The sequence below is a fragment of the Hoplias malabaricus genome, chromosome 13, assembly GCF_029633855.1.
Source record: "Hoplias malabaricus isolate fHopMal1 chromosome 13, fHopMal1.hap1, whole genome shotgun sequence".
Taxonomy (NCBI): domain Eukaryota; kingdom Metazoa; phylum Chordata; class Actinopteri; order Characiformes; family Erythrinidae; genus Hoplias; species Hoplias malabaricus.
The window spans coordinates 16,317,092-16,344,031 of record NC_089812.1 but is presented as its reverse complement, the minus strand read 5'-3'; the positions used below and the strand labels follow the sequence as shown (position 1 = coordinate 16,344,031).

The window sequence follows — 26,940 nt, the reverse complement described above, 5'->3', positions numbered from 1 at the left end:
CATTGCGCGGTGCTGGTCGCAGGAGAGTGACGCAGGCGCCGATGACGTGTCGCAGCGATGGCGGTGGACAGGACTGTTGTTTTCAGAGCGAGTGTAAAAACAGTAAAAACGCGGAATAAAGCGATGGGAGTGGGATACGACTGCAGCAAAGACGAGTTACTGAAGAGAGACCGACACAAACACGGCTTCTCCAGCAGAGCAAAGGAGGTGGTGAGTGAGAAAACGACACTACAGTCGAGCTTTAGGCTAAAGAGACATTGAGAATAATGTCAGCACAGCAGTCAACAAACAGAGAAAATACACAATATTACACTGAATTACATTGCATAACACAGCAATGACGTGGAGAGTGAGAATTGTCAAGTCAAGTGGATCTTTATTGTCTTTCAAGTGTATACAGTGTGTAGAGTTCGTCCAGGACCAATGTGCTACAGACAACTCACACAGGAATAAAGTGCGCCACTGCTACAAGTAACAACAAAAATCAAGGAACAACAACGTAAGACAATAACAATACTAGAGCCGCTAGCGGCTATCTGCGGGTTCAAGCACTAACTGGCTTAATATGGCAGTCAAGTCAAATCTGACAACTCCTGTAGTATGAATTGATCGGGAGAGAATGTATTGACATTTGTGGCTATGGCAAAATTGTTAGACATTGAGCCAAGTAGGTATGTGCAGTGTCAGATTATTTGTAATAAGTGCTTGTGTTTGTGACTTGTGTTCTACAGTCTCTGAGGTGTGTTTGTTTCTGAGTGATGTGTGTGATGTAAGAGGGTCTTTGTGTGAGGTATATAATGTGTGAGCAGTGCTTACTATAAACTTGAATATTGCAGGTGTTGGTCATAAAATTAGAATATCATGAAAAAGTTGATTTATTTCCGTAATTCTATTCAAAGAGTTGAACTTGTATATTATACTCATTCATTACTCACAGACTGATATATGTCAAGTGTTTATTTCTTTTAATTTGATGATTATAAATGACAATTTATAATTTGAATTTTGTGAAAAGGTTCAATATTGAAGACAACTGGTGTGACACTCTAATCAGCTAATTAACTCAAAACACCTGCATAGGCCTTTAAATGGTCTCTCAGTCTAGTTCTGTAGGCTCCACAATCATGGGGAAGACTGCTGACTTGATAGTTGTCCAAAAGATGACCATTGACACCTTACACCAGCAGAGCAAGACACAAATGGTCATTGCTAAAAATGCTGGCTGTTCACAGAGCTCTGTGTCCAAGCACATTAATAGTAAGGAGAAGGGAAGGAAAAGATGTGGTAGAGGATTGTTAAATAAAACCCATTCACAAATGTCAGGGAGATTCTCAAAGACTGGACTGCAGCTGGAGTCAGCGCTTCAAGAACCACCACGCACAGATGTATGCAAGACATGGGTTTCAGCGTCGCATTCCTTGTGTGAACCCACTCTTGAACAAGAGACAGCATCAGAAGTGTGTGGCTTGGGTCAGTGTAAAGTTTCCACAGTTAGTGATGATTTGGGTTGCCATGTCATCTGCTCGAGTTGGTCCACTGTGTTTTCTGAGGGCCAAGATCAATGCAGCCTTCTACCAGGATGTTTTAGGGCATTTCATGTTTCCTGCTCTGACCACCTTTAAGGAGATGCAGGTTTCATTTTCCAACAGGACTTGGGACTTGCACACAGTGCCAAAGCTACCAGTACCTGGTTTAAGGACCATGGTCTCACTGTTCTTAATTGGCCAACAAACTCGCCTGACCTTAACCCCATTGAAAATCTACAGGGTATTGTGAAGAGTAAGATGCAATACGCCAGGCCCAACAATGCAGAAGAGCTGAAGGCCACTATCAGAGCAACCTGTGCTCTGGACAGGCCACTATAGAGTAGTTATATATAAATCTAAAATATTTAAATGCAGGTGGGCATTTAAATGCAGGAGGCGGTGTGGGGGAGGAGGTTGCCTCGCACTACAGCCAATCAGAGTGCAGCTCTTGCCTTTTAACATGTCAGGCATTAAATGGTACACTGTACTCTGTGAGAAACAAGTATAAACATCAGAAACTCAGTACATCAGTATAAAACACACAATAACAAAGGGTACTTTCTGACTGGTGAGGGTAAATGGCCACTTGAAGAGGTAAAGGAGACTTTATAATTTTTAATTATGATAAATATTCATATTCATATGGTATGACCATTAACCTTTGCAGGTGAATAGGATCTTAACTTCCATATAGATCAACAAAACAATATTTAGTTTTGTAGTTCTATCTGGTGGTGAAAGAATTTACTACTGTAACATAGTGTTGCTAAGCAGTTGCAGTCTTTCATGTTAGAACTGTTTAAGGGAGTACTACTCTATGGATATTTTCCTAACATGGACATATGTGGTATCGGTGGAATCCTAAAGACCTGGCATATAATAATTATCAATAAAATGTTGAACTTTCATCACTATGTGGCTTACAGGCCCCTCCAAATAATAGAGATCCAGCATGAATTCTAGAAACCACAAATGCACCTATAACTCAAAAAAGCTTTCCCCAAAAATTTCAAAACTGCACATGCTTGATCAGTATGAGGATCAGATGACATGATTAAATTGTGGTGCCACTGCAATCCTAGATGGCGCTAAAACACAAAAAAGCTAATTTTATCAGTTATTGTCCAATTGTAGCGCCCCCTTTTGGTGGATTGGAGTCATATTGTATATGCTTCTTCATAGTAAGGCCCTACATACGTATGTCAAATTTAATCTTGATTGGGCTTAATTTGTTTGAGTTACAGCTGAAAGAATGTTTAAAGCTCCACACACTTTGATTTATTGATTTATTACAACAAAAGTTTGTCCAAATGTTGAACTTTTTTTGATAATTATTGACCTACAGGCTCTGCAGATTCTAACAAGGTCAATTATTTGGGAATAGAGCAAAATTCCACGGACTAGTTCGAAAAAGTTCAATTTTAAACAACTGGCGATTGAAAAAAAAACAATGCATTTTTTGACAACACTTGCAAATATAAAGTTGTGAGGCCCTCTGCAGAGTATACAGAGAAGTAAACTGTGTGTCGATACGCTTAATTTTCGCTGAGAAATATCATATTTTCTTGATATAGCGCCCCCTAGTGGCTATCGTTACGAACATTTTTATGCCCTTAGGGAGTGCTCCCAGGAACATACCAGTCAAATCCCATGATGATTGGACCTTGGTAGTCAAACAGGTGCTAGCATCTGATTGGCCGATGACGATCACAATTTTGCCCGAATCTAATTGTCCTTAATTTTCCACTTATAGCCTTGCCCAGAGAAGCAGCATGCAAAACGGCGGTCCGATCCGCCTTGCGGATGCTGAGATATACACTTGTAGCATTTACAGCGCCCCCTATATGAATATTGGCTCCTCATTTGACATGCTACCTCAGAATCATATCTGGAAGTAGAATATGAAATTTGAACACATTGGAGTAAAGTATGAAATTGTTATAAATTTGTAAATAAAACATACGATAAGCCAAAGAGGTTCATTTGCATATGGCGGCCATATTGAATCGAAATTTAAACTTTTTTTTGATAATTATTAACCTTCAGACTCCTGCGAACATTTTGGCACCAAGCTCAAGAGAATTGGACAAAAATCCCCGGACTAGTTCGCAAAAGTAGGTTTTGCAAACTATGCAAATTAGCGTGATAATAACGTTGGAAAAATGAAATTTTGACTAACCCGTTTTTGATTTGTCAGGACCCAAAGAATCAGTGGAAAAAAAGATTTTGTCTCTACGCCTCACGGTGTAGGAGATATGAACCTAAACGCGTTTCACTTCGCTATAGCGCCACCATTAGGCCAATCAGTGTAATTTTTGTTGTCCTCCGAGATGCACACAAACTACATCTACCCTCCAAGTGGGAAGTCTGTACGACCTACGGTCTCTTCCGCACAATGACTTTTACAGGAGAAAAAGAATAATAAGAAAAACCGGTACAAAAACAATAGGGTTCTACGCACTGAGTGCTTGAACCCTAATTAAGGATGTTAGGCAATATTATAATAACTATATACCTGGAGAGGGACAGAGATGTAAACATTGTACAGTAGGATAAATGTCAGCAGAAGAATAGGAAGGATTGTCTGTTTCAATAGTTCTCCATTTATCTAAAAATCATTTTAAAAGCATAAGAGGAAAAGACCAGTGTCCACCAGGAGCGGTGTGTGTGTGTGTGTGTGTGTGTGTGTGTGTGTGTGTGTGTGTGTGTGTGTGTGTGTGTGTGTGTGTGTGTGTGTGTGTGTGTGTGTGTGTGTGTTTAGTCCTGTGGAGTGTGATGACTTGGGGGAATTCAGATCTAGGGTCCAGTTAAAGGCAAAGGGCCGAGGGCTGTCACAATAATCACGTATCGATTTATCATACAATATATGGACAATTCCTCAGTAATTGTTGCTGACCTGTGTTTTGTCCACTGTGTTTACTGTGTGTTTGTTTACAAGAGAATAAACATCTCCAGTGTTTTAGCTGTTCTCTTCTGTTCTTTTGTTTTCTCCGGGGGTGTGTTCTGCAGCCAATATGTGGATTTGTTTAAAAATGGTGGCTTTGTTTTAGTAATGGTTAGTTTATTTATGATATCAGATTTTTTTCCAAGTGGTTGATCCCAGTGTCTGAATATACTTAACAAATTTCTTGCTCATTTTTTTTTTGCTCTTTAAAGGTGTGTCACTGCGTTAGTAAGCTAGCATGTTCTCAATATATAAATGGCATGAAATGGGATTAAACTAAGAATATAATCAAATATATTACTAAATAGAACCTGGTTCCAGGTACCAGACACCAGATTTACCTAATAGAAAAGTAGAAAAGTCTAGTAGAATAGGTACCATACAGAGGAAATGAGCAAAATATTATTCTGTATGGTATGGTAGATAGCAGTAGGTGGTGAGTGATGAAACTGATCTAGAGAAATGATCTAACATTATACTGCTTATATTGCACAACATATGACAATTCTAATAAAATCAAATGATTGTGATTTTAACTGTGATTCCCCAGTTTACCCTTTAATATTTTATTATCATTGCCTTAAACCCTATAAAAGACATTGTGTATTGTGTATTTATGTTTGAAGGGTGCTATATAAATAAAGATTTTTATAATATTGTTATTATTATAATGTGAGTGGTGAGAGTGAAGTAAACTATAGATGAGCTAATGGCTAAATTGAGGGAAAAGTCAAAATAAAACCAACATATCACAGCATTGTCTGTAGTTTTATATTACATTCTTAAAGCTTAACACAAGCTACTACAATTCTCAGTTTAGAGCTGTGGTCTGTGGCTACCTAGCTTAACTTTTTAGGAGAACTGCGACGTAACAGTGCTTTTCCTTTGAGCCAACACTTTTTTTTCCCCTAATATCTAATTATAGATTTTAGGGTCTTAGTATACTTTAGCCACACACTGAGAGTTTTTGTACAGATGTGTTATCTGTCTGTTTGACTGTTGTGTTCAGTTTTAATATCAACAGCTGCATTTCCAGCACAATTTCTTCTATGTTTGGTACAATGAGTGCAGTTTTAATGTGGTATGGCATATCATCCAGTGTGTTTTAAAGTTCAGATATGGTCCTTGTGGGTTAAAAATGTCTTGCTAGAGTTACATAATATATTTTTGACAATGGTAATTTCTCACTGCCTTTATAATGTAGTCCAGGATTAGTCTTAATGGAGATAGTGAGTTTAGAGCACTCTGACTGACGAGTCTATAAACACCCTAAATAACACTGTCCTCTCTTTGTGTCTGAAAACCAAAATCTGCCGCCACTCTCTGATTAAAAGTGGGGAAGTTACACACAAGTCACAAACAAGGTCTTTCTCTCTTTCTCTTTCTTTCTTTTTTCCCACCTCTCATTAACTCTACTGCTCTTTCTTGCTCTCTTTCTCACTCAGTCAGTTTCACGCTCTCACTTTCACTCTGCCTCACTGTTCTGCCGGACACTTTTTCTCAGTATCTTTGTTTTTCTGTTGTTTTTTCCAATGTAAAGTTTATCCTTATTATGTAACAAAACAACACATGTTGATCACCATTAAAACATCAAAAAGTGTTTGTAGAGATGTATCATTTTAATATCTTGCACAATTAAATTTTCATGAGAACTTGTACTGTTTTCTGTGAGAGGAGATTGATTTGAATGAGTATATGTATTATTGATAATATTTTGCACACCTTACATTATTGACGCTTTGTGACAATGGAACATCATTTATTAGCTCTGTATTTGAAAGTTTGAAGCTTTTTTTTTGACATTACTTTACACTTTGTGTAGACAACATGTTTATTATTCTGCATTGTTTTCACATTTCTTCGCAGTGTATAATGGCCTATGGCAAATCTGTTATTTGTTATGAATTTAATTCAGCAGCTAGAAACCTGACATGTATGTATTTCTAGCCCCGTATTGTTCACTATATAAATCTCTCTCTCTCTCTCTCTCTCTCTCTCTCTCTCTCTCTCTCTCTCTCTCTGTTTTCTCTTGTTCTGTCTCATGCCGTTTCTCTCCTTTTCACTCTTTCTCTGTGTATTTTTGTCTTTCAGTTTTCTCTTTCTCATTACTTCTCTCTCCCTCTTTCTGTCTCTGATCTCTTTTCCCCCTGTGGAGCTTGTCTCAGTGGTAAGTGCTTGAGGGTGTTTTAAATTGTTAAATTGCGGAGCGCTTTGGTTTGGGGGTCCGACAGCAAGAGACCCAAATCGGAGGTTTGACATTAGCTGTGTTTTCTTTGAATGCTTCCAACCGCCAGCCAGCCCAGTGTGATACGCTAAAAATACTCCAGGAAAGAGTTGGAAGGGCCGACTGTTACGCTGAATTTGAAAAGTAAACCGTACCACTGTGTTTTCTTTGGCTGCACCAAGTGTAATTTCGGGAGCGAGGGTGAGGCTGCAGTTTGACTTTTTTCCTGCCAGTCGCAACCAGAGGGACTGCGATTAAATCAGGGTTCACCGCTGCCTTTGATTTCTACCTTTTAACACAAGGAACATGAAGGAAAAGTGGTGTAGGTGGGTTAAAATGTGCGAGGTGTGGGCAGTTTGTGAAGGACAGCACTGAAGTGTTCACAAGACATCAGTTTATCTTAACAAATATTTAACCTGTAAAATTAAACCCATGTTAAACACACAAGACTTTGATCAGCTAGTGGGGTTGATCAGTAAGGATCACTAATCTTGAAACTTTGATAAATCATCATTAATTTGTTCATGCAAATACATGTTTTTTTCATTATTCTAAACCAATTCTACCCTCTAATTTGTTTCCCCCACTTTCTGAGTGTATTGGACTACAGGATTAAATGTGAAATACCTGACTCATTGAAAACAGACCTCAAAACATCTAAACATTAGGCCACAACTAAGCAGGAAAAATAATGTTTCTGATTGCATTTTTCTTTTTTTCCAACTCACCAGTACAACACTCCCTGCTGTGAGTAAATGCAGTAAAAACAGGCCTGGATTTCTTACATCCACAAGAAACTAATAAATTTCAGATTCATACAATAATTTATGAATTTCTAAATATTCAGTTGCCTACATAATGTTGTGGTACACTGGCTATTGATACATGAAGCCACTTGTAGTGATGTTTGGTGATATTTAATGTTTTAAGTTCATCAGAAAATATCTTTTATAAAAAAAAAAAAAAAAAAAGCATAGCTTTTCTGATGCAGATTCGCTACTCTACTCTACCTGAATATACTCTGCTTCTCCAACAGGCAAATTTGGTCCTAGTCCTGTATTTGGGTTATTTTTTTAATCCCTGCTCTCTTGTGATTCTGAGCAAGCTGGGTAGAGACTAAACTGTGACAGGTAAACCTTGCAAAATGCAGGAAGCCAAGAGAGAGTCGTCATTCTATGTCATGCAATGCAGACATCCAGCACAAACTCGCCATCTATAAAATCTCCAGCTACATCAGAGATCACTTTTGTTTTTATCCAACTCACAAAGGTAGCTCATAAAATTATGCAGACTGATGACAGAGCTGTGTTTAGTCTTATTGTGAGAGTGGAAAACTGACCAGGAACCAAGACAATGACCAAAATTGCAGAGAAAACTCATGGGGAAAGAATCACAAGAACATTTCAGTGGTAACAGCCATGTTGAATTTGTTTGTTGTCTTGTTGAATTTTATAGATATTAGTATTATAGTAATTGTGTTAAACCACTGAATTATCAACTTGACATTCTTTGAGATGAGTGATAATATGGTATATTACCTTAGTGGTTCTGAGCTTCAATTGGTTGATAACTACATTAGCCTTGTTGCAAAAAAAAGCAGAAATAGGACACCAAACTAAATTTTTCTGACGAATGTTTAAAGAGTGGTATTTAGCTACTTCTGAAAGACACAGTTCTTCCACAAATGGGCTTTTGCCCAGCGTAGTCACCGGGGGGTGCTTCCAGGAGAACGAGAAGCCTAGCGAGAGATGAAGGAGTTCTCGTAAAACGTTTTGAGTCAGCAGTCTTTCAGAATCAAGAAATGAAAGACAGAAGCATAAATAGGAGGAGAGGCTCCATCCTTCTCTGCTCCAGTAGCCACAAATTTCAGAAATTGAATCTGTAGTTTGGAGTTGCGCAGCTCTTTAGCCCCAACTCTGGCTCAGACCAACACTGGGCTCTGTGGAGATGGAGGAAATGAAAGAATTTTTCTGGGTTTGCTGTGCGTCTCAAACCCACCAACAGTCACAAAGTTCACACGCTCTTTCCCTGTTTATTACAAAAGTCAAAAGAGTAGACTAAGGCCCCACAAATATATTAGTTTGCTTAAGGTTGGTAAATGAGAATATAGAAATTATAGGGCTGTTTAAATCTGTTTACCCCCCAAATTACGTGCTATATTTTTCCTTTTACAGTTTTTTCTTCAAGAATTTCTGGAGTGTTTCTTACCCAGTTCACACTTAAACACATGGTTTACTCATAAAAAAATGTCCCATTTCTGTAGTGCTACTTTCAAGGGTCCATCTTCAGCACCACTTGTTTAGGGGACCCTTTTGTACCACTTCCGTTGCAATTGTAGATTTTTAATTTTTAAGTTAAGATTCTATTTCATGCAGCCTGCTCTTAATTCAAGCTTTCAATTCTGTTCTCGTTTTCTCCATTTTTATTCAGTGCTCTTATTTCTCCATGCTTGTTGTCTGTTTTGCTGTGTTTAACCTCAACTTTGTGCTCTCTAATAAACGTGGGTCCAGTGCTGTGATTGAACAGAGGAGTGGATGGGGCAATTCTAAAAGCTCTGCACTTGACATCAGAAACTGAGTGTCTAAGAAAAAAAACAGTAGTCCTTGCTTTCTCTAAAAGCAGTCAGTAAAATTGTGTAGAAAACTGGAGAACAGAAGAATGATACAGTAGTAACATTTGGCATACAGCAATAGAAACCCTGTAACTTTGCTTATGATCTTGACATGCTTTGAGGGGTATGTCGGTGATGATCTTTCCTGCGCTTGTTTTAGCTACAGGGCAAGACTGAAAATACCACTTATGACACCAAAGCCCAGCTCTTTTCTTTGTATTTATTTTTTAGACAGGTTCTGGACATAAAATGCCCTCATAATCCATGTACATAGGGCTGGACAATAATTCAATATCAATATATATTCCAGTATAAACTGTTTTAATAACAACAATATAATTTTTAAACATATTTTCAATATTACAATACACATTATTTACAGCATCTTTCATTGATTGACTTTTATTACAGGGCACTGTCATCAAATCACTGCCCTCTATTTTAAAGTTTAAAAATATCAATATTGACAAAGCCTATAAGTTTATGTTTAACCGTAGGGGTGGGTGATATAACATTGTTCCCGATAATACCTTTAAGACTCTTGCCGTATTGGGATACAGCGCGAGCTTCTGATGTATGCGCATGACCGTGACTTCAGCTCAAGCTAAACCTGGGGGATATATCGATACATACCATAGTATTTTTTTTTATATGATTTTGAAAATTGCCATGTTCATTATATCGAGTATGCCGAGGATAAGCAGGTTTCCATCTGAGTACATTTAAAATGCAAAAATGTCCCATTCAGCTACACATGCGCGTGCACACACGCTCGCACACACAATCAGACACACACACCACGCTGTCTTGCCATTGTTTGTGTAGGCTGCTGGAGCAGTTCTTCTCAGCAGGACAAAAATGAAACCAGAAGTGAAGCTTTAATTCCAAAAAAGACCATGACTTGTTTGAGACACGCTGCTCTTCCTCAGCCGAAGGGAGGGGCAGATACTCAGCGGCTCCCAAACAGAATGCACTTCTCATTGGTTGTCACTTTTATTTACCCAATCAGCAACCAGACTTAGCTGTCCATCATTTAGTCCTGCAGCTAATGGACTCACAATCCCGCCTACAGGGGTTTGTTGGTTTTGTGACAAGGCTGAGAGAAATAAGTTGGTGCTCAAAAAAAATAAATAAATAAAAAAATAAATCATAATATAATGATACAAAAATAAAATGATAATCACGGTTAGATAATGCAGCATTTTACTGTAAAAAAGAAACACAAACATTTATATTCAATTTTGTTTTCATAATATCATTTCGTATATATTTCCTTTTTTTTGGTCATATTGCCCAGCCCTATTTGACAGTGATGTTGTGATTATAGTTTTTTCTGGGTAGCATTTCTTTGGATTTTATGTTGTTTATAACGATATTGGAACTCAATCATATTGACTGAAATTTTAAGGTATATCGTGATATAAATTCTGGCTGTATCGTTCAGCCCTACATGTACATTTAAAAACATACACACGCTATTTCACAAGAACAAAGTGTACGGAACACATCTCTTGGAGCAGTGTCATTATTAATTAAAATTTTGCTTTAAAGGACAGAGCAGGCTTTGTGGAATTTTTTTAATAACAGATAAACATTTTTCACTGCACTAGGCACATGCAGCCTTACTACGTCACACAATTCAGCTTTTCACACTAGTTTATAAAAGTGGGTGATTTAGAAAAAAAAGACATTCTTACAGGAGATGTCATCTTTGGAATAGGAGTCATTCCTTTTTCTTTGAAAATTTCCAGCTGTATTTATCATAAACAATATAAACACGTAGTGTAACATAAGTTTCCCAAATACAAGTGTGATTTAACAAGGTTTTGTTCCAATTTTGGCCTATTGCATACTGTGAATTACTTACTTATTTGTTTATTCATTATGTATGGTTGCAGTCCAAAGAAAATCGTGTCTCCATTATTGTGTATTTTTATCATTTGAACACAGCAGCTGTTCATCACACTGAGTGAAAAATTTATGATGAATGGAGGATGGTTCCAAAATGACTTGTACTATAATTGTTTTGAAAACTGACTTCCATTGAAAATGCATAAAAAAACAGCCTTTGCTGTGTGTGGTCATTCCTGAGTGTGTGGTATGAAGGTGTAGCGAGGCACAGCTGATTGAGTTTAACCTTCTCGATGTGCCTCAGTGCAGAGCGTTATGCTTATAAACTCTCACACACTTCCTCAACTACCAAATCCATACACACTCAGTTTATTCTGAGCTCCTGAATGTACATGCTTCCTCAGACACTCATTCTCGACAAATCTGTGTTCTCAGTGTTGTCAAACACATGTTTAGTAACAGAATATGCTTTTTGTATAGCAATGTGGAGAATAACAGTGATAAATGCACTTTTATTTAATGATGAAGATAGCTCAGACAGTCATGCCATTATTATGTTACCACATCCCCTTCAGAAGCAGGGATCAAGGAAAAATTACAGGATGAAAAACTGAATGACTACTACCGTGTTTCCCCGAAAGTAAGACAGTGTCTTATATTCTTTTTACCCCCGAAAGTCCCACTATGTCTTACTTTCGGGGTATGTCTCATATTGGTAAAAAATGTCGATTTTTGTTTTAACCATAAAATTAACATTTATTAACAACCTGAACAGTATGGTATTCACCATAAAACAGTTTTATAAAAGCAAGTGCCAAGAATGTCTTGTTACAACCGTATCATGACGGCATTTCCATGTATAACATGTAAAACAATGAAAAACGGTAAGAACGAACAGTTTGAATATGTTATACTGGAAGATAAAACAGATTTATTCCATGACAACCATGGCTATGCCAATCAGAGCGGCCACCAGCGGCTGCACATGAGGGCACTGAGGCTGCGTGTTGGACCACGGACAACATTACTGCTGCTCCCGCGGCCTCCACATCCCTCCGCTCATTCCGCTCCAGATCCGTCCGCATCCCGCAGTTAATGCAGCAAAAGGTACTATAGCTTATATTTTTCCAACGTACAGTTTACTATGTCTTACTTTCGGGGTACGTCTTACATTAGCCGACCCCCCTAAAACCCACACTGCGTCTTACTATCGGGGGTGTCTTACTATCGGGGAAACACGGTATTATTACTTGTATTATTATTTAATTCATATTATATTATTAATATTTGCTTCTAGCAGCATTTCAGAACATCCAAGATATTACCAATACTGTTATTACTAATAATAATAGTAAGCATTTTTTTCTTTTGGTCATTCTTAGATGGCCCCCAGCTCTGCAGAACCAGGAGAAAACACTGATGGCATGTGAGCTCAAGCATAGTCTATGTCAAATTAAAGAATGTAATAAGTGTGATTGTGGCACACTGGCTTTGGCTGCAAAAGTTATTTACTAATAAACACTACCACTGCAAATGGTTACCCTCTGACTTTGGCTTGACTGTAGAGTCGAGACAAGATGGGGTCTTTCTGAAGTGCTTAAACCAAAGGCATTTTCTTTAATGTGTGATTAAAGAAGTTGATGTTGTAGTTTTATATTATAACATTATTCTTGTTAGTAGATTCAACCAGTGCACATCCACACCCATATTTTATCTATGTTTTAGGAGCAGTAGATGTGAAATTAGTATTTTGTTCTTTTGTACACCTTCTGGAACGCCTTCATTCTGTTCAGGATCGATGTGAAGGCAGGAACACTCCTTCAAAACAGAGCATCAAACACTTGTAATAAATCATGTCACCCATGATGTTTAAAAGTTGAATCATGTGTTTGTGTGGAAATGCTGTTTTGCTTTGGTTTGAGTGACATAAATCAGTAAAGGAAAATGGTGGTAAACAATTCTTTATTGTCACTCGACAGCTATTACTGCAGAAATTATCCTAACACACATTATTTATTTTTCTTTTGTGGCCATTTGCCACCCACTGGATATTTATTTCGCTTCTTTAATGTGTCACGTTTTGAAGTGGTCCAACTTCAGTTTCACCAGAATTGGGTTCATTTTGCCTGGACTTTAGTTTCTGCTGGGTACCTCTTCCCTTCCCTCTCTTTATTTTTTTTTTCCACGTTTGATGTTTTCAGAGAATAACAGATGATTTAGATTTGGAGAACAAACTGCTAAATTGAATTTGCCACAGGCCTCCTTGTGCTAATGCAGCGGCCATTTAGCAGAGAGAAAAAGAGAGGGAGTTTAGCAGCAAACTCAGGCCAGGTAAATCCCAAATAAATCACTACCTGATGTTCACAGAACAGAGTGAGTGTGTGTTTTAATGGGTTTGTGTGTTGTGTCACAAAGTCTGTCCATGAAGAAATTGGAGGTTCTCTTAAGATACACACAATTTTTGTCCACTTTTTTAGTGTTACTGACATTGTTTACAAAAAGTTGGTAAATTTGTCTATTTCTGAGATAAACTACTGTTCCAGTGTTTTATTTGGTATCCTTGAATTTTAAGGTCTGTTACTTAATGATACATTTCATTAAGGTAATTAATAATTAATATTGCATATCAGTATGTTTGAAGTTTGTAATTTGTAACGGCTTAGAAATATGGTATAAATGTATGTATAATAGTTTATTAATTGTTGTTAAATCAGTTATCAGTTGTGTAAAGTTGGGAGTAACAGGAATAACAACAAGGAATGTATCCACAACAATTTACTAGCATTCAAAACTATTTTTAAAATAAAGATACACAAATGATAACTAAACAGTAGACCTACACACATCACATGGACCTATATTTAAACTGTCTTTTTAATCTTGTTAAATCATTTTTCTGTTTACTAACTCTTATTTTTACCCCTAATAAGTAAGAAATAGTTCACAAGCAGATTCTAAAATTGTGCTAATTTGTATTTACGTAAGGTATCCTAATACAGAGTTTCTTACAAAAAAATAGTACCAAAATAACAAATAAAATTTATTCCAAATAATAATACTATTTTAAAAAAAAATTTGAAAATCCATGGAAGAGTATTAACATCAGACGTGTAAACAAAATAAAAGAGCCTGTAAAATTGAAAGAAATAAACACTACCATGAAAAGTTTGCTGATAAATTGCAGTTTGGAATTTGAAAGCTCTTTTAAGTATCAACTTCTGCAAGTTTTATAAACTATATGAAAATTTGTAACCAAAGATATTTATTCACTGTGTAAAACATCTTGTGTTTAATTTAATGCCATAGCGAGAAGCAAATGTAATTAAATGCCATGATCTGTTTTTATTTTTTGTCACAAATTTACACAGATACATAGCTTTTAATTCTGAAAATATATACTTTTAAATATGATTTTACTGTATAGATCTTTGAAAATTGTACTTAAGTGCCTGTATCTGCAGTTAGTATTCAATTAGATTTCTGTTCAGTCTACATTTATTTTATGCTAAAATTCAATTTTTTTTTTACTTTTTAATGCTCTATATGCATAGCTGTATTTAAAAATTGCTTATTAGCTCCACTAACCACACAGGAGCACTTTGTAGCTCTACATTTACAGAAAGTAGTTCATCTGTTGCTCTGCATACTTTCTTATCCACATTTCACTCTGTTCTTCAATAGACAGGAACACTGAGAGGAATATGCCCTGTTTCATTTAGCATATCTTAATATTTTAAGCATATATTCACTTACATTTCCTTAGAACCTTAGCTAAATTTTTGGTTAGACCAGTGGTGTCAATAAAAAAATTTATATAAATTGTATGTAAAATTAACAAACAAAAGTGAATAAAATCTTTAAAAGTAAATGAGGGTGAATGAAGTCTCTATGGGGAAATGTGTGCTGAACTACAATGAAACTGAAGCCACCCCGGGGGGAAAAGAAACACCCAAAATTACTCAAACCCTGTCACTAGTGATCTCTATCAGCTTTCTATGCTTACCTGCTTCAGCTGAAACTGGAGGGGTTCTGGAGGAGACCCCTCAGTGGCGCCCCCCCCACCCCCCTCAAATATATTCTCCTCCATTTTCATAACATCTAATAATAATGATAATAATGATGATGATGTATGTGTAACCTTCTCTCTATAGCTGTCAGACAAGAACCGTGTGTTTTTACTGCTTTTGTTTCAGGAGGGGAGTAGGAACATGTACAGATACAATCTGAGCTTGTGTGTGTGTGTGTGTGAGAACGAGAGGTAAAGTGGGGGTCTCTGATGATGAGATTAAACGCAGCCAGGCAGACTGTCTCCTATAGCCCCCCAACACACACACTCACTCACTCACTTACAAACACACACACACACACACATACACAGAGGCCAGCCCTACCTCATTGTTTAGTATTACTTGCTCTTTAGAGTCTTAAATTACCAGAGCAATTGATCCCTGTGACCTCACGCAAAGCCTCCGCCGACGCTATGGGAATCAGACCCTAAATGTACACACACATGGGAGAAACATGCATGCACATACACACACACACACTTTCTCTCAGGAGAAAAGGAATGGTCCCAGACGCCCGTCTGTCTCTCTCATGGCCCCAAACAGCTACTTCTCTGTAAATGTTGCCCTCTATTGGCTGTAAAAGGAAACTTACTGTTATATCACTACTTTACAAAAAAGACTCTCTAGTTCTTTACTTTGCATTGAAACGGATATTTCAACTCACTCTGGGGGAAAATTAAACAAGAATTAAAAGCCCAAAACACATAATTTAACAGATAATTACATAAAAACCTGCAATTTTAAATGTGTAGTTTCTCTAGTCTTTTGAAGAATTTGGTCACATTCTTCCCTTCTCACAATCCAAGTCCTAAATCCCAGACACTTTGTGACACTTAGAACACGAGTGGCAGCATCCTCACATCTACACATCCTTTAGGACCCATGTCAGTGTTTTGCCTTGTCGCAGTGAAAGGATGGACACAAGCCTGTGAATGTTTTCAGATCTGGCATTGTCTGGAAATGAGAAATGAAGGATGTGCAAAGTAATCTCAGTCCAAACTGCTTTAGAAATTAACCTGAATAAATCCTCAAAAATGATTTAGAATGAAATGGCATTACATACATTTATTAACAAGGGACTTTGCTTTCTTCTCTTCAGCAAATAATTTTGTAGTAGGTTTTTAGGACAGCATTTTACCAGTCTGTGTATTTGTGTGTCTATGTTAATGGAGTACTGTAACACCTGTTTCTTTTCTGTGAAGTTGCTGCTCCTAAAACACATGCATACTGCTTGAATGCTGAACATTTCAAAATGCCTTTAGGAATAACAAATGAGGACATGTTACTGCAGCTTGCTGTCCTTAAACAAATCGGAGGATGTTGCTGTTTGTTGCTTTTGTTAGACTTATTTTTCTGTAAAATTAGCAAGTAATTTTTTTTATATTTATACAAAATTAAAAAGTGAAACGTTCATATATGTACTATTTGTATAATATATGTAATTAATTATATGTGATACACGTAGTGAAAATATAAATAATGCTATTTATTTTTTCAGAAACCTGTTTTTCAGCACCCCCTGTCCATAAAAAATATGTGTAAAGACAAAGGACTAATAGCTTCAATAAGTAGTAATGATAACGTGATAATTAACCAGATTAAAATTAAAGCTTAACCTGAGATACTTAAATTAATACAAAGATGAATACCTTGGGCCAATATTTTCCTTTGCATTTCTGATGATTTTCTAATTTTGACAAAATTTGACCAGACCAGGTTTTTACACTGGGACAAATTTCATGAAAAAAAAAAAGAAACAAATTAACCAAATGGTCCCAAAAGGCTTGCATCAACGGACATTTCCATAATGTTATTAATGTTATTATATTGTTTCCTTGTCTTGAAAATTATTATTTTTATATATGAAGTTATACGTTTTTATTCTGCCAGTGATGGTTTGTAAGTTCATACAATGCACACATTACACATGATACATCAACTGCATAGATATTTGTTTTTACTTTTAACATGAAATTTATACATTTTTAATTAAAAGAAATTACTACTACCACTAATAATAATCCATGAAATATTTGTAGATTTTTAATGGGATTTTGAGTTTCTTCTGCATTTTTCCAAACATTTAACATTTAATCCTAATAATATTCTGATGGAATTGTGATGAGGTCAGAGATTCACAGCTGTGGAACCTGCTGAATATATCTTTATTACAGACTAAATAATTAGCTGACATTTTAATTGGGCTTGCAGTGCTATATTGAACTTAACTGATGTAATTGTTATTCTTGCTCCTGCAGTTTACATAGTTTCTGCCCTATAGTTCTCGTTGTCATCATTTCAGAGAAATCACAGACTTGCCTCTGCACACACACACAGACATACACACAGATGTTTCAGGGCCTTGGGGGCACAGGACTGTGTGATTTCCTTAAAACCCTTCATGAAACTAAGTGTGCGGACAGCGATTAACACCAAACTCTTCTAATTGTATTATTGCAGCAGGTCCAGGTCGACCGAGCATGTCCTTCATTCCTGCACTGTGTGTGTGTGTGTGAGAGAGAGAGAGAGGGGTTTATTATTTTTCACATCTCTGTCCCTGAAAAATTCCTAGCGCCTCTCAGTAGTGAGAGAGAATTTGTAAACAGAACAGACCCAGATGTTTTATTGCTAATTCTGTAAGCACAAAACAGCTTTATTTGTGATTATTGGAGATACTGGGGAATGTCTTTCCCCCACCCCCATGTGTTTTGGGATGGTTTTCTTAGTGAAATTCCATGTTTCACTTAAATTAAATCATCCAGAGTGAAAACAGGCGTCATAAAAACACTCTCTGTCTTGATTCCCTATGTTTTTGAATGGTGTATCTACCATTTAAAAATGCCCTGTCTGAATAATGTAATAAATGTTCTTTAGGTAGTAACAAGCAAAATAAGTGGGTTTAGCAAAATAATATATCAGCCAGCTTCAAAACTGACTTTACTAAATGTTTATGGGGAAAAAAGCAATCAAAGTCGAAGTTGCTCTAAAACTCATGTAAAAAGGGAACACCTCATTTCCAAAGAAATGCTTGGTGAGCAGGTATCTACAAAACTTTAATGCTATAGTGTATATTCATCACATCCTGATATTGTATAAAAATGTGTGTGTGTGTGTGTGTGTGTGCGCTCCTCCCCCTCCCTCCTGCTGTGCAGTGCTGTTTTTGGACCCACTATTAGGCCACTAAGTTGGGGTCAACTTCTAAAACTGCCGTCATTATGTAATTACGGTGGTTAAAGGCAGAGACAGTAGACTTGTCTTACACACCGAAATAATCCACCAATCCCAAACAGACCTGTCACTACTCAAGCCGTCACTTGTCTGGCTGCAATTTTTTCTCACCGGCAACTTCTGAAACAGAGAAGTGTGTTTGTGTGTCTGTGTCAGGTTTTGAATGAGTGTGCTTCAGCATGTGTGTTTTATGTTTGTGTGTGTATACCCTCATGCAATGCTGAGTTTCTTTACATTATCAATCCTTATGCCATACTGTGAAAAAGCCAGTGACTACCTTTCATTTATTTAACTTCCATGAAATAAAAACAGCTAATAAGAACAAGTTATTTATTGTCTTATGTCTTCAACAGCTAAATAAAATATTGTTTTCAAGAAAACATTAATTTTCTCCCCACACCTGCAAGTTCATTCATAGATGTTGGTCGCACTTTTTTCTTGTCACTCTAAAGTAAACCCATTCAATGATCACATTTTATAATCCTTTTCTCGGTAGTGGATTCGTGACTGGTACACATCCTTTCTCTCCCATTATGTTTAGATGTCTTCTCAAAATATTTGGTGTACAAATAAGTTTTAAAGCATTTTTGAGAATTGTAATTGAAATAGTAATTCAAAATTCAAACATCCTTCTGCTCTTTTGTCATATTATGGTAGCTGTAGTGTATTAAAAATGATAATTGTCAATTTATTCAACAAAATAACAAACAAATTAAGCATTAATATGCTACATTTACAATTGCTAACATCAAAATCCCCATCTTTAAAAGCATAATTCATGATTTTTACGAGAAAAAAAAAAAAAGCTAAACTTTCTCTAGCCCAGGCATCTGGAGGTCTTTAGACAACCGATAGAGCCCAAATAAAATTTTCATCATAAAATGTCATTTATTTTTTATAGCGCTTTTTACAACTGATGATGTCACAAGGGAGTATCACAGAATTTAGTAAAGACCAAGTTTTATCATGAAATGTAAACCCCCAAAAATTGAAAAGCACAAATTGAGATGAGGATATTGCTCTGTTCCTGCTTCATAGACAGGTAGGTAATATTGACTTATTATTGCTTTTTTCAGATCACTTAAGGTGGAAATGTCTCCAATCTCGGGAGATGGTTAACTGAATAACTGAATTTGCTTCAAAACTAAAAAACTAAAGATACAAAAGAGTTTCTGTTGTAATTCAAACGGTGAATGAAAAAAATTCCAGAGAAGGTAAACTTCATCCACATACAAACGTTTCTTTCCCACTTAAACATGTCATTACACCTTAAAAGACACTTAGCTTCAGAATGTAAACAACCAGAGAGAACTGCAATTGCCCAGTAGATGTTCCCTTTAAATCGTCTAAACCAAAACTTTTTGGATACAGTATTATCCTGTAGAACAGTACAAATCATCACATGCTTTTGCAGCACTTATTCTTGCTGGAGCTCATAAGGAATGCAGCAACCAATATATTTTTCACTCGCCATTTTCACACTATTTCATTCATTCATTCATTGTCTGTAACTGCTCATCCTGTTCAGGGTCACTTTGGGTTTCCTACCCAAAATGACTATAGGGGGCGCCAGTACTTCACAGGGCATCACACACTCAATCATTTTTAGGTTTTTTTTTTTTTTTTTTTTTTTGGAATATGCTTTATTTAATCTCTCTAAAATCTGTAAAACCTTTGTATCTGTACAATCTCTATAATGTATAATTTTTAGTTATTGCAGGTTTGACTGGAAATTTTTTTTCAGTCTATTTTCAATCTTTTATTAATTTTTTTTTACACAGCATTTTGTGTGTGCGTCTGCTTCCTGTAGGTAGGGGTGTGTGTGAAAGAGAGTGAGAGAGCACCCTCTTGTGGTTCCGTGGGTAATTTAAAGCCACATTTCAGGATATTGACAAAATTACTCAGTAAATATTGGCTCAGACTTGTTCTTCCTCTGTGAGTTAGCTCTAAAGCAGCAGGATGCTCTGACTGAAAGGACGTTTTTCACTCGGCTGCATCTGCCAGCACAGCTTTGATTATGGCCAATTACCGCTCGCCCACCATTCACAGACAGTCATTTTGTACACAGTGTTTATTTTGGCTCTGTTAGCTGCGGGAGTTCAGCGAGAGCTTGTTTTCTGACAGGAGACACTTGCTGCATTTATTCACCTTGTGTACAGCAGGTAGAAAACGTGTGTATTGAATGAAACTCAATTACGGTCTTACGCAGAGATGGGTGTGTGTCTGACCTGACATTAGGACAGTAGACGTAAGTGTGACCCTAGAAGTTGTGGAAATTTAAACGTGAATCTAAGATAATCTGTGCATTGCTATATTTCAGCAGTAGAAGCAGTTACAGAAGATCAATGCAAGTGTGTGATAAAAGGATTTTTTTTGCAGACATCCTGTCTGGTAAACTGTATTAACCTCACAGAAAAAACTAGCAATAACCTGGTATACCACAGAACTCACAAAGAGCGAGCCTAACCACAACATGGAACACCACAGCAAGTGAGATATAGTATCATTCTAGTGATCACATTAGATACCAAAGAAATCGCACAGGTGTCTTCTAGGTGTTTCCTGTGCAGTAACTTTTTTTCAGGAGATAAATGTATATAGATTTTTTTATAGTAATTGAGTCTCACAACCAGCTTTTCTGTCTTTCTTCTTGCAGATTTCCAACATCACTAAGCTGAAGGACTTTTTACTGCAGCACCGGAAAGACTATGTGAACGCCAGCAGGTGAGTCTGCACCTCGTACGATAAATGTGGGTATCATTAAAATAATATTTTCTTATTGCAGGTACCAGACACCAATTTTGGTTTGAATCATTATTTAGTCACTTAAAACATACACAGCCGGTCTAGACACGCTACCATTTAAATAGGTTAAAATACATTTTTACTTCAGTAAATTTATTTCATTATAAAATGAATAGAGTGGAGTTTCATTGATAATGATATAGAGTTTAGTCAATTATTTTACATCATGGTCAGGTCTGTTTTCCATCCAGTATATATTTAATGGTTTTTTGGCACACAGCTTGCTAATAATTATTTTAAGTATATAGAATCACTTCATACATCGACAACATTTTTAAAAAATATATATTTTGGTGTTGCCCACTCCGGTGTGTGTTGCCGCCTTGCGCTCAGAGATTCCGGGTAGGATCCAGACCCACTACAACCCTGAACTGGATAAGCAGTATCAGACAATGAATGAATGAATATTTTGGTGTGTCTGTATTATTAAAAAAAATATGTTGTTATATAACGTAAGAAAGGTCCACATTTTTGTAGAAGTATTCCTTTAAAACGTCTGGTTAGAAAATATGAATCAACACTAGATGGCGAGCTTGTCCAGTATAATCCCCAGGGCTTGTCTATCACCTCATATGTAATCTAGTCCTCCTGACCCTCTTCAAGATCACTCTGATTGTCATCCTGTGTCACAGCGGCTGCAACATTTTCCAGGTTCCATCGGGATGGCAGATATGTTCACGACAACAAAACACCAGCAGAGAGACATAGATGTGATTTATGCGAGTACTGATTGGCAGAGGATTCCAGGTAGCTTCTGTGACAATGATAAGGGTGAACCAAAACTTGAATGAATGAATAAATGATGGGAAGGTCTGGATTTCTTACAGGGATTTCTGAGCATTTTATTTGTCCCATTTGAAACCACCAGTTGTCCTTTACATTATGTGAACACTTTATTATAATCTGACCAATGTATGTGGTCTAAACTTTCATACAGAATCATAACCAGGGTTGACAAGCATGAAAATTTGTTTACATCATAAAGCACATTTGTTTTATTTTTACTACTCGATATAACAACGGGAAATGGGATTTTCACTTACACTTGATGTAACTCGCTCCATATGCATCTTAAATAATATTGTGTGTGTATGCAGTTTAATTTCTTCAGATCTAAATCGTATGACAGACAGTGAAAGAGACCAGATTGATCAAGACGCTCAAATTTTCATGAGGACGTGTTCAGATGCCATCAAACAGCTGAGGACTGAAGGTAACAAACAAACACACACACAAATGCAAAATGTAATGGATATCTGCAAATACATATAATGTATGTTGGTGTCAATGAACATTAATCAAAAATGCACAATGAGATGAAAATATAATTTTTTGCTTGGTCCTCACTGTCTCTTTCTGTTTGTGTGTGTGTAGCTGGAAAGCCTGGGCTTTCAGCTCAAGTGAAGGAGCATCGTGGAGCTGTTTTAGACTTGATAGAATCTTATCTTAAAAGTATGTGAATATAACACTGCGTTAACACAAACGTACACTCATGATTTTATTTACAGTACTGTACACAACTCTTAGGTACCCATTATTATTATTATTATTGTTATGAGTAATATTTAAAATAAATTATCTTCTAAATAAGTGCTTGTGTGTAATTATATATAACTACAATTAATACAAAAGCATAAACACAGTAAAAGTAAAAGGATATATTTTTGTTCTAAACGTAGTAGCTGTGTTGTGAGCGAGTGTGAAGACAAACTGGAAAGTAAATAAATTAAGGTGGTGTTATTATGTAATCCTCAGTACTGTACATTTTAACCTTTGTCCTGTGTGTGTGTGTGTGTGCGTGCATGTTTCTGCAGGTGTGTGTAAGCTGTATTCTGAGCAGAGAGCCATCCGTGTAAAAAGAGTGGTGGATAAGAAAAGACTGTAAGTTAGAGTAAAGTAACTTAGTAACTGCATCAGGATAAGACACACAGCAACTTGTACTCTGTGTGTGTGTGTTTGTAGGTCTCGGTTAGAACCAGAGCAGAAAAGAAAAGTTGAAACACCTAAAAGCAATGATGCAGAAAAAACAACAGCAGAGGGGGAAAACAATGGTAATACATCTGTACACATTCTTTCAGAAAAAATAATGTGCAATTATATGTCATTATACAGCATATAACGAAATGTGTCTTCCACATTTAACCCATCTGTGACAGTGAACACACACACACACTAGTGAACTGGGGGCTGTGAACACACACCCAGAGCAGTGGCAACAATTGTGGGTTTGGTTGCTCAAGGGCACCTCAGCCATGGATTGAGGGAGGAGGACATTGCTGTTCCTTCACTCCCACCGCCCCCAGTTTTACTGCCAGTCATGGGAATTGAACCACGACCTTTCATTCTTAAGCCCTCTTCTCTAACCATTAGGCCACAGCTGCCCATATATTTCTCTCAGAACAAAATCTTTGATGCTTTTTTTTGTGTGTGTGTGGGGGGTTGTAGAGAAGCCAGTGTCTGATGGTAATGTTGAATTGTGGGAGGACAGCAGAGTGGAGGATGAGCTTTCACCAGAGGAAATACAGATGGTAAACACACTATACTCTCATCTCCTGCACATATTTGAATTTCTGTACACATATTTGTACACCTGATAGACAGTGGAAAAATTACATCAAATAATGGGCCAGATTTAAAGGTGTTTGCACTGATTCTACTTTACAATCTGCCTGTTCCCATATAGTGGACCCGCTGTATGTAGTGTAAGCAGGTTCATTCATGGACTAAAAAGACAATTACATTGTTCATAACATGTCATTATGAGTTTATAAAAAAAGACATAAATTATCACTCCCATGAATTTGTTTGATTGACTTAAAATTATTTACTTGATTTACTGACCCTTATTATATGCCCCATTATAAACATGCGATGGGTCTTAGCAGTCTCGTCAACGCCAAATGTGTTTGTATGCTTGTGTGTTTTCAGTTTGAGCAGGAAAATCAGAGGCTGGTGAGTGAGATGAACAGTCTGGTGGATGAAGTCAGGTGAGTGTTACATACACAAACACTACAAGGCCAAACACACACACACATCAACCGACTACTCCTGACAGATATGTTAAATGTCTAGTTTGATCTATCTGTGGATGAACCACCTGTCAGTACCCTTAATTTTATTTAAACTTCATAAAACATTTGGGCATTATGAAATCAACACATTTCTGTGTGTTTTACAGACAAATTGAAGGCAAGGTGGTGGAGATCTCACGGCTTCAGGAGATTTTCGCTGAGAAAGTTCTCCAGCAGGTTTGTGTCTGTGTGTCTCCCTCCAGCTTGGGTTAATACACTTACTGTAACCGAAGCACCACACTCTCTTTTTATATAAAACTTAACTGTTTTTTTTTTTTTTAATGTAGGAAACTGAGATTGATAATATTCATCAGCTGGTTGTTGGAGCCACTGAAAATGTTAAAGAGGGAAATGAGGACATTCGAGAGGTGAGGAGCGTCACACAATATAAAATAAATGTAAAGCAAGCGAAAAAATATATAAATAGAAATAGATTGAATCATTTTATAATAGTCTTACAACAATCTCATAATGAGGATTATAGATATACTCACCACATTAAAGATTGTTATTTACAAAATGTAATGTATTTGCAGCAGTAGCACTTTTGCAGTTACAGTTAACCATATTTCTGCTGCATTTTTTGCTTTTAGGCAATAAAGAACAATGCAGGCTTCCGTGTGTGGATCCTGTTCTTCCTGGTCATGTGCTCCTTCTCTCTGCTCTTTCTGGACTGGTACGACAGCTAAGAATTGCATCGTCCAGCGACTGGAACCAGGGACATCAGATGGATGCTTGTTTCTCTTAGAGACTAATGCAGCATCTTTGCACACTAAATCCTACTGTTCTGGTTCACATTACACAATGATGGCCTCTAATATGATATTATTTAACAAAGCATTTAATTTTATCAGTGAATTGGAACAATAATTAGAAATAAATAATATGGCCGAAAGTTTATATAAACTTGCTCATACATTGCTTCTGAAAAGATTTTCACACATTGCTCTCAGTAACTGCTTCTTTTCTCTAAGACTAGATATTGGAACATTTCTGTGAAGATTTGATGGGATATAGTGACAAGAACATTACTGACATTAAGCATGTTGATTCTATGTTTGTGTGCAGCAGCTCCAGTGCATCCCATTTAGTTTGGATGCTTTTCTATGCAGATTTTTCAAGCGGGGAGTACGTAATTGAGTGTCAGGGTTTATAAAAGCTAAATTATGAAAGGTGTCTACAACTCTTGGCTATATGGTGTATATGTAAATTTGTCAGAAATGAATCCTCATCATCTAAAATACTGATGAGTCAGGATGTTTGTAACTGTTTATCAGTGTTTGGTTCTTAGCGCAGTGAACATTTAGGAGTCTGGGGTTTGAATGCTTTAGGTTTTTTAGCCTAATCTATGGGGGGAAATCTGCTGAAGCATCTGCACACTGACATATGTTTGGGAAGATGTGTTTCAAAATCAACATTTTCTGTTGTTTTCTAAGCAGAGATATATGTTGAAACTATGGTCTGTGAAAATTGTCACTTTCCACCAATAAATACAGCAAGTTGGTGACATGATGACTGTTTTGGTGGAAAAGCCTGTCTTCAACAGCTGTAGAGTAGAACAGTCAAGCAGAGAGTGAGTTCCAGAACGAGCAAAACAGGTGTGAAAATGATTGAGTATAAGACGCTGGGAGCGCTGGAGAAAGCTGCTCATATTTCTGTAGGGAAACGTCTGCATTTAAAGCGCATAAATCTGCTCATCACACATTAGATAAAAATTAAACATTGAAAATCCACTGAAATGTGTTGGTAAATTAACCTAATTTCATGTAATATCAGTTTTAGCTCTTTTAATTGAGGCATATTCATTCCTGTTTCATTAACAAGAAATTATTAATATAAAATTACAGAGAACTTATTGAACGCCTCTAAATACTTTTTTTTTAAATGAGAATCATCAATGTGTGAAACAAAAACACTAGGAAGGGATGTGAAGCAAATTAATGTACTCCTAAAGCGACATGCCACTCTTCTTAAATCTTCCAGAATTGTCTATTCTGTTTTGAAAGAGAACGAGAACATCTCAGCCAGGTCAGACTCAGACATTTAGTTTGTTTCCTATTCACAGAAGCAGGACTGTGTACAAACAATCTTTTTCCAGCACAAACAGAGCATAGAACAGCTAATGGTGAGGAAACCTGCTCATTTACTTCTTCAGTCTTTCTGGTGGTGAAAGTCTCACTGAAGGTTTAGTGCTTGATTATAATGTCTGAATGCAGCACTGGCACCTGCAGATTCCCCACAGACTGGAGAGGTAAGTTTGACCTCACTCTGAGCTGGAGATACGGCTGGAAATGTTTGTAATGCTTTGAACTGATTAACTTGTTGATCCATGGGTAGATTTTCTGTTCAATCCTCTCTGACTTCTCTGACATCCGTGACCAGGAGTCTTATAAGGGCACATTTGGCCATTCTCTTTCATGTTCGGTTTGTGGGTTTGCAAAAGATCAACTCAAGCTTTAATCAAATAATTGTCTTAGTGCCTGTACAGTGTTCAACAAGGAGAACTCCAAACTGAGCCCAGAGTGACTGGAGTGAGCTCATTATGTAGATCTCAGTGAGGAGTTTGTACCTCGATAATTTAAACTTTATGGGTGTTTAAATAAAAAGACAATT

General features: G+C 36.8%; 1 protein-coding gene across 1 annotated transcript; it reads left to right on the top strand.

The window, feature by feature from the left end:
- stx18 (syntaxin 18) lies at positions 1 to 26,940 on the top strand. The gene is made up of 11 exons (XM_066642101.1): positions 1 to 210; positions 21,108 to 21,175; positions 22,354 to 22,469; positions 22,631 to 22,708; positions 23,071 to 23,137; positions 23,219 to 23,307; positions 23,702 to 23,784; positions 24,185 to 24,243; positions 24,435 to 24,504; positions 24,615 to 24,695; positions 24,921 to 26,940. Exons 1-11 carry the CDS (start codon positions 58 to 60, stop codon positions 25,014 to 25,016), a joined length of 960 nt encoding a protein of 319 aa, XP_066498198.1. The 5' UTR covers positions 1 to 57; the 3' UTR covers positions 25,017 to 26,940.